Raw genomic sequence first — 9,501 nt, forward strand, 5'->3', positions numbered from 1 at the left:
ATGGTGACAATGGTAATAGTGTCTTTGTCGACGATGTCTTTCAGACTTTGTGGAAGTATAGATTCTTCAATAAGCTTACTGAATTATATGTAATATGAGTTAAATTTTGTTCCGGGGCTAATCGGAATAGGTCAGGATTGAAAATGTTTTATCTCAATCCACTATGAGCACAAAAACGAGAATGGTTGGTCGAGTACTAATGTTTTGATGTAGAACTTAGGTTCACAACGGCTCCAATAGACTATCGGACGATGGTGCTTAGTCAGAATTTTGTCGTTAGCCTGTGATATTTTATGTTAGATTTTATAATTAAAGGTTAAGATCGGGAGGTCCTAAAACCTTTGTGGAGAAAAATGTCATTAGAATTATGCAAATTTTTATCATCTAATGGTCAATAAATGATCAATAAGATCCACAAGACTCGCGTCCAACAAAAAGCTAACATACATATGACTATCATAATAATCTTAAATATTAAACGTAAAAATAACCTTTCTACATATACAGTAAATATTACTAGTTTTACAATACTTCTTAAAATAGAAGAATATTTCATACCTTTTTCGATTTTTTTACATAGTGCCCACCCAACATTTTATCACATATCCAACAAAACTGTTCTCTCTAGAATAAAGGACTACCATGAAAAGTGTACATAATCTTTTAATAACAATGCTGTAAAGATAACTACTAAATGTAGTGGACATTCTTTTCACCTTAATGTTAGGTAAAAAAAGGTGTTAAACCTGTCATGAGCTTCCAAGGGGCATAAAATTCATAACCATATCAGTAGATTTACCCCTGAACAATCCTCTATAGCTGAAGATGATAAACTACAATACTCAATATTTAAACAAAACTGCTTGAGAAAAGGTTTGTACCAACAGACTTTGATTTATCAGCTACAAACTAACCTTAGTAAGATATCAATCAAGCTAATCTACAACAATAACCAAAACAAACTCTTTACATAAAGTCTACACTGCTAAAAGGTTAACACTTTATCTGCCGCATAACATGACAATACTAAGTACGAGATGAGTTCCGTCTTTCCACTCAATTTGTGACCATTGACCAACTAGCTGGAACACGATCGGAAGTTGTAGGCATAGCTCTAACGTTGATGTCGACAGGCATGAGACGGTATTGAATGTCGAGATCTCTGAAAATCTTCATTAACTCTTCGATCAGGATAGATCTTCTGATAAATCTTTCTCCCATGTCTTGGAAGTTCATTCTATGAGTTGGCCAGATCGCCACTCTCACCATGTTCAATTGCTCGTGATCCTTCAAGACTATAAAAGGTGAAGGATACCAGTGCTCCTTCTTATTATCGACGTAACTGCATTGTGGTCATCAACGGTTTTAGCTCAGATATGTATAACAACAAATATGCATACATGATAAAAGAGAGAGATGTGCAAGTACATACCTATGTATTCTATGTTTCATAAGTGAAATCTTTTCAAGCGGAGTAGCTATATGGATACAGAATTCAATCGCATCTCCCATGTCAGGACTACGGTAAAAATTTTGTATAGCCTTAGTAGCAAGGACGCTATTAGGGATCGTTATCTTTAGATTATCGTATCTTAAAAATACCGTAGTCAATATGTTCATTTCTTCTACAACCATCTGAAATAAGAGAGCAAAAATAAGGAGGGATACAATTAGACTATGTTTGCATTGCAATAAGACAATCTGTAAGCTCTTAGATATAAACATTACCTGAACTGTGTCAATTTCACATCTATCTCCCACATCAAATGGATGCATAACAAATAAAAATATGATTGCTTCAAAGACGGTCTTGCAGGTGTTACCGAATATAAATGCAACCAAGACAAGTTGTGAGCTCACAAAAAGAAGAAATTTGGTGGTGGCGATTTCCAATATCAAGAGCCAAATAACCAGAATGACAATGGCAACTAAAAAATTGAGCATTCGGTGAAGTTTGTTCACCGCCGTTTTGGTGTCATTCAATGTCAAAGCAAGGGCTCTCCTCTCCCTGAACGCATTCACCTGCACAATAAAATGCACAACATTAGCTATAAATACTATAGAAGCAAACACATCACACTTGCATGTAACAACACGCACCAATGAAATATAAGTTTGATCTCGATGCAATTAATAGACACACACTATATGGCAAATAACCGCCAACTGATCTAAGAAGTTCATGCAATATATAGATATGTACTATATGGCAAACAAATAATATATAGGAAAGTGTATCCTAATACATGGTTTAGGTATAGGCTGCACCGTTTATTCTTACCACCCAGTTCTTCAAAGCGGATTTGCTGATTTTTCCAGAATCGGATGCTCCTTCAAAAAGATTTAAAGTTTTTACTGTTTCATCTTCTCGCATAAAACGAATCAAATCCTCGGGGTATATAAACCTTCAATGAAACAAAAATGAAAGAAATAAAATTACAGATAAAGGATTAACAAACAATGGAACACTCAGTGAATTCTTAAATGTAATCAGGAGGGGAAGACAACCTAATTATGGTTTTACATAGGTGAAAAAACTATAGTTATATCATGAGTTAATAATCATAGCAGAAACTAATATCAAAAGTTCATAGTTTGCAAATGCATAAAAGTATTGAATCAAAATGTCAAATATGGAAACAAGCAAGCTACTATACTATGAAGCACAAACTCACAGACAAAGGGACACGACACAGACACTCTGATATCGATAATGTCATAAAGATTGTAGGTAACACTAGATTAATGGATAATAACCTGCAGCCGCGCCTAGCAACGTTCTGAAAGATTTTCTTAGCAGCTGCTTTAGCCTCATTCTCACTTCTGATTTGTGTGGCATGCTCATCGTCGGGAGTGGAATCAAGTATTTGTTCATCCAATGTAGTAAGTACTCCATGGCGAACCATATTCATTAACCGCTTCATATTCCAAGCAGACACATTATTTGGATTCAACTTATGCAAGTGATCAATAGTAATTCCACCACCATTCCCAATCCCACCATCATCAGACTTCTTAGAAAGTGGCATCGAAAACTTTCCACTTTTGGCGGGACTTTTCTGCAGCAGTCCACTCCTCAACCTTCCACTTCTGTTAGAAGGAAACGCAGTAGCTCTAAGATCAGCCGGTATGTTTGCACCAGCATTTTGCAACTTCTGAACCTCGTCAGCAAGTCTTTCCTCTTCCTCTTCGGCCCTTCGAATTTCCACCAAAGGTGGCCCCGAGAGTGTTTCAATCACAAATTGATTAAACAGTGACTCTTGAATCCTATCAAAGTACGTGCTCACGTGAAAAGAAGAAGCTAAAACCTTAACTACTAGAGTTTTTAACAACCACACCAAAGTACCCACCAAGAAACACACCAAAACTTTCGTAACATATTGAAGAAAAACCCCTTTTGTCTCTCTTTGAACTCTCTTATCAAAGAGAAAGTGCCATGCAATCAAAACAAGTCCTAACCAGACACAATTCTGCACAGCTTTCTTCACACCATACACAAAATAAAGAACTCTTTTTCTCAATAAAAAATTTCTTTCAATGCAAAAAACAGCTATTCTAATAAACCAATCCGAAACCAACCTACCACAAATTAGAATAAGAATCATAACCTCCCATTTCCACAGCTTAAGCTGCCACAGATTCTTATTCCTCAATAACGGAACACTCAAAGTCGTTACTAAAGCTCCGATGATCAAAATCAAGCTCAACCATTCAAGAAGAATCCAAAAACTAAATTGTGTTTTCTTATACTCATCCGGAAAATCTTCTTCCATAAAAGGATCATCCTCTTCTTCATCCCCTTTCTTCCCGAGAAATCCCGACAAAAGTTGACCTGATTTAGCAACCCGACCCGATCTTCTATCAGGTTGTTCATCCGGCGACGGGTCCATTAATCTAGACTTAGTTTTGGTTTTCAACAAAGCTGATTTTCTCTGCATGGAAAGGTTTCTCTCAAAAGAAGCGTTAGAGGTACACCTCAAGACCTCACAATCACCATCTGCCGGCGAACGAGAACGACGACGATCATGATTCGGTGGAAACGGAGGTCTGGAACAATCACCCATTAACGGCGAATCCTTGCTGGGTCTCCTCCGAACAGGGTCATTTACCGCTTCGATAACATTATTAAAAGCATGTGCTGACGCCGGTGTTTCCACCGCATTACTAAAAGCAGGTTCCTCAAACGATACCTTAAGCTCCCGTTGTATCACCGTCGGAGACTCTTCCACCGGCGTCAACTTTCCGTCTCCATCCTCGTCATTCTGTAGCTCCTCCATTTCCAAATCCATATCCAACGACATCTCACCGGAAACTTTCTGTTTATGAAGAAACCTACCGATGAGCTGCGACGGAGGATCCTCCGGTTTTTGCTGCAGCTGGTGACCTTTATTCCTAAAATCAAAACTCTCCTCCCCATTGTCCCCGGTATCATTCCAGAAATCATAGCTGGACTCTCTCCAAATCTTTTGGTCTTGAACAGGCTCACCACCGTCGTCGATCTTAACGACGACGTCTCCGGCCATAGAATAATACTCGCTGCTGCTGCTGCTTCGGCGGCGGCGCTGCTCTTGATTAAGAAGAATAGGGATATGTTCACGGTCGTCGGAGTCGGAATCTGGGAAGTTTCTAGAAAGTTTTTTGTTATAAGAAGCCAAAGATTTGAAGGATTTTCTAATTGATTGCATCAGGGTTAGGGTCTCTAATGAAAAAGATGATGAAAATAATATTAATAAAAAATAATAATAAATATAAAAAATAACACATCCTAAAGTTTTTTTGAGTGGGAGATGGAAAAGAAAGTAGGTATTATACTGACCAAGGAAATTTTGATACTATAAAAAATATATAATGCTAGTACAATTTTTGGATTGAAAGGTCTTTCTCAGAGGACGCGTGTTTTTTGTTTTGTTTTATGTTTATGTCAGTAACAGAACAGAACAGAGCAAATACAAAAATACTGTTCCTAACAGCGATAACGATGATGATAACGATGAAGAAAGAGAGGGTTTTGTTCTTGCGGTGGTGGTGGTGGTAAAATACTCTTTCTTATTGTTACTGTTTTAAGCTAGTGCTGTTCTAGCAATGCGGTGCCGTTTTATTACACTGTTAACCTTAACTAATTACAGTTATTACATTACAGAGATTTTTAACTTTATTTAGAATTAATTCTAAAATTATACTAAAAAATATTAGAAATTAGTATATCTGACAACTGTTTTTTAATATATTTGTTTAAAGCCAATAAATCTCAAAATTTTGATTTTTTTTTTTAGGATTTTTTTAATTAGTATAAATTAATGTATAAAATCTATAAAAAAATTAATTAAATTTCTTGACCATCCGTAAAATCAGTTGATATTTTAGATAAATAATATTATTATTTGAAAAAATTTATTAAACATACGTATTAAAATGGATGTAACTAATACTTTGTTTTAAAAATTATTAAAAATCATAAATTAGGGAGATATTATGTTAGAAGTTAGATTCTAAAATTTTTGTTTTGTTTTTTTTACAATTTTTTTATTCTGTAATAATTGTGACAAGATTGTGCGTGTTAGAGAGATTCTGATTTTGGAATATTTACATTTTTTTCTTTGGTAGCTTAATTATGATGGTATGAGTCATAGTATGAACGAGTTGACTTTGTGTTCCATGTATATCTCAAAAATTGAATCAACTTTCAAGGAAACTAAATTCAAACTCTACTAGTACTACAACACAAAACATGTGAATCTGACTCTCTTTAAAGAAAGTAAGGATGAAACTCCAAATGGATTTTATTTTATGATTTAAACTCTACCTAATATTTAATTTGTCTCATGTTATTTTGACCATATCTGAAAAAGGAAATTGTAAAAAAATATATTCTTTTATTATATAAAGATTTTTTTTTTGTCTTTCACTTAGTTTTGAAAATGTAGCTTATCTTAATTGGGTTAATCATAATATAAATAAAATTGATTTTGTTTTTAACTTTTTTTTATCAATTTTGATGAATGGCACTATTGTTAACCCAATTTTTTTTTGAAAAGAGTCAATTGAATGTTGCATTCAAAAAATGATAAGTGTTAGCATTTATTGATACAATTTTATTTTCTTCCAAATCACCAATTGAATCAAGTGTAAAATGGATCAAAACTCTGATTTCTTCAAAATCACCAATCGAATCAATTGTAAAATGGGTAAAAAAACTCTATTTTCTTCTTATTTCACCTCACTTGCTCATTTTACTCAAATCATGAATTACTCTTGATTCGTATCTAACTAACTGTTTCAATCATTTTTGAATCTTAATCTCAAGCGCATATAAAATTATTTTGTCATCTTTTTCATGTAATATTTTCATAATCAACATTGTGACTTTCTGCGAAACTAACGCCTTCTGTTTTTGAAAGTCCAAAGCTCTTGCAACAAAACTCTTACATCTTCAACTTCAATTTGATTTCTGATATTGATAACGAGAGATTGGTTATTAATTTAAGGAGATGTCGTCTCAAAACTAATCGTTCTGAAAGATTTGGTTGAGATTTTCACGTAGCTTGCAAGATTGGGGTTGTTTTCATTGGTGCTGACAAATTCTAGTGAAAAGAAGGAGGTTTTTCTCTCCAAATTGTCTTAATAGTGACTGTGTGGAAGACTACGGATAAGGTGGAGTTCCTCTCAAATCAGCAGACAATTCATCACTCAAGGTATCAGTAAGATTAAGGGTTGATTATCACACATGAAGGTGTGGAACAGATTAGTGATTTGGAAGATTCAAGAAGTATTAATCGAGTAAAGATTACGCATAAGAGTTTGGCATTACGATGCATACAAGTCAAGATCCTGATAGAAGATTTTATTTTTCTCAGTATTATTGCGGATTGGTCATTGTATGAACTCTTGCAAATATTTGTCAAATAAAAAGGAACAATGGGGGTTTCAATGGAAAACCATTGAAGAGTACACGTAAGCAAAGCGAGGACGAATGTCGAAGCACTATAAATCTCGGTGTCATATCTCTCCCTTACTCTTGCATTTAATTTTCGTAGGATTTGCATGCTTATGTATTTCAATTCTCATGCAGTTTATCGTTTATTCAATTGGTAGCGATGTATTATGTAAGGTTAGGTTTGTTAGAATTGGTGCCTTATCTAGTTGAATTGGTGATTAAATTCAGAAAAATAATTGAGGTTAAAATTCATTGAATTGAATAATTGTATAATCACATCTCGTGAAATATACAATTGAATTAATTGAATACCTTGTGTATCATCAATAAAACCATCAATTGACATTTAAAAATTGATTAAGCGTTAACGTGATCAAACTTCAACAAAAGTATAATTTTTATATTTTCGTTTTAAAACTTCTGCGGACATCCTTTGAAAAATCTCAGATACTTTTTTTGAAAATAGTTGTTGATTTTTTTTTACAATGGTCTATTCACCCCCTCTACGTCGTTTTTCTACTTTCCTATTCACATCTAACAATTGGCATCAAAAGCTGGTATTTTGATTGTGTCTAATCGACATTCAAAATTTGTGAATATGGTGGACGATGATGATCCTAATGGAGCGTATAATAAAGCATCTATTTTTAAAGGAAAAAAACTATACTTATTAAAAAGAGAACATGTGTGTACACTTATTATCCGTTGACAAAAACCTATGATGTACCGTCACCGAAGGACCATTGATCCCTACGGGTGATGATAATGTTGTTAAACATCCTAATGATTGGACGAATGATGAGATGAAAAAGTTTTCATGTGATTTGAAAGCGAGGAACATACTTATCTTCGTTTTAAGCACGAAAGTATTCTACTTAATTTCACATCATACGAGTGCTAAAGGTGTGTGAGATGCTCTCTAAACTCTCTATGAGGGAGCGAATGGCGCCAAGAATTCTAAAATCAATATGTTTACAGAGAAGTTTGAACTATTTCGTATGGAACCTGGAGAATCTGTGGATTCCATGCAAACTAGATTCCATCACTTAATCAACAAATTATGCAACTTGAATAAAACATTTCCTAACAAAGACTATACTAACAAAATATTAAGATTTATGTGTAGGGAGTGGCAACCAAAGGTTACCGCTATTAAATAATTTAACAATCTTAGTACTTTAGATATTACAAAAAAAATTGGAAAGTTAGTTGAGCATGAAAATGAACTGAAACGACTCGCTGATAATGAAGAAAAGTCGGAAAATAAAGAGAAACATTAAGAAGAGAAACAAGATCTTTCTTCAAAAGTTTCATCGTCTAAAGGGTAGAAGTCAAAGGAAGAAAGTGATAACTATGACAAAGAAGCTTCTAAAAAAGAAGATATGACTTTATTCATTAGACGCTAGAATAGATATTTAAAGAGAAACAAGCTCAAGCATACCGATAAAGGATTAGTAAATTTCAGAAATACTCACCCGCCTAAGGAAAGAACATAAGAAAAGTAGGATGATATCACGTGTTACGAGTGTGGAAAATTGGGACATTTTAGAACCACTTGTACAATTCTCACAAAACATCATAATAAGAAAGATAAGGAATTCTACAAGACGAAAGGAAAAAGCTCCAAAGGTCGTAGAGCCTATATCACGCGGGAAGAAGATGATGAGTGTTCCTCCTCTGATTCTTGCTCAAGTTCAAATGATAAGTGTGCTAACCTATGTTTGATGGCACGTGAGAAAGGTGAAACTTCAAAGTTATATACTTTTGATTCTGATAATGAATATTCTTATAGTGAATTTTTGAAAGCGTTCAATGATATGTATGTGGATTCCATTAATGATTTTAAGAAGGTTTCTCTCCAAAAATGAAATTATTTTAAAACTTAAAGAGGAGATAAATAATTTTAATCGCACTTTGGACACTCTTAAGGAATCACATACATCTCTAGTTGATGAATGTTATCATGTTTTAGATACTTTAGTTGAAAAGATGGAAATAGTGGAATATGTTAAGTGTTCAATTTTAAAATTTGAAATTGAAACTCTCAAAGGACAACTAACACATGTTACTTCACTATCTTGTACTTGTTATATTTCTTCTAATGAAAGAGGGAACCTTTTTAAGAAAACCCCTCATATCACTAAAAGAAATAAAAGAAGCATTTCATCTAAAGCTAAATGAAGAGGGCACTTCCATAAGTCAAACAAAATACTGCTTAGAACTTCTCAAGATGTTAGATATGAAAGATTCGAGAAGCATCTTAACATTAATGGTTAAAAATGTGCTTATTGACAAAGATAAAAGAGAAGTGAATTTCTACATAACCAGGTATATAGGTATAATCGAATCCTTAATCTATTTAACCGTGAGTATACCAAAAATCATGTTTAGTGTGTGTATGTGTGCTAGATATCAAACATCACTTAAGGAATCCCACTTTAAGATCTTAAAACGTATTTTGAAGTATCTTAATGAAACCTTCCATCACGGTCTTTAGTATCCTAAAGGTAGTGCTTGTAGATTAGTAGGTTTTTCTGATTCTGATTTCGTGGGGTGCAAGTCGGATA

General features: G+C 33.9%; 1 protein-coding gene across 1 annotated transcript; it reads right to left on the bottom strand.

Annotated features, from left to right (window-relative positions):
• Positions 1–752: 752 nt before the first annotated feature.
• LOC127092406 (mechanosensitive ion channel protein 6) lies at positions 753–5,021 on the bottom strand. Its single transcript, XM_051031267.1, has 5 exons — positions 2,758–5,021; positions 2,282–2,405; positions 1,729–2,022; positions 1,433–1,635; positions 753–1,342 (listed from the first exon to the last, which is right to left on the bottom strand). The coding sequence occupies exons 1-5, from the start codon at positions 4,683–4,685 to the stop codon at positions 1,057–1,059; spliced, it is 2,835 nt and encodes a 944-aa protein (XP_050887224.1). The 5' UTR covers positions 4,686–5,021; the 3' UTR covers positions 753–1,056.
• Between the last annotated feature and the right edge of the window lie 4,480 nt (positions 5,022–9,501).

The sequence above is a fragment of the Lathyrus oleraceus genome, chromosome 6 (assembly GCF_024323335.1).
Source record: "Lathyrus oleraceus cultivar Zhongwan6 chromosome 6, CAAS_Psat_ZW6_1.0, whole genome shotgun sequence".
Lineage (NCBI taxonomy): Eukaryota > Viridiplantae > Streptophyta > Magnoliopsida > Fabales > Fabaceae > Lathyrus > Lathyrus oleraceus.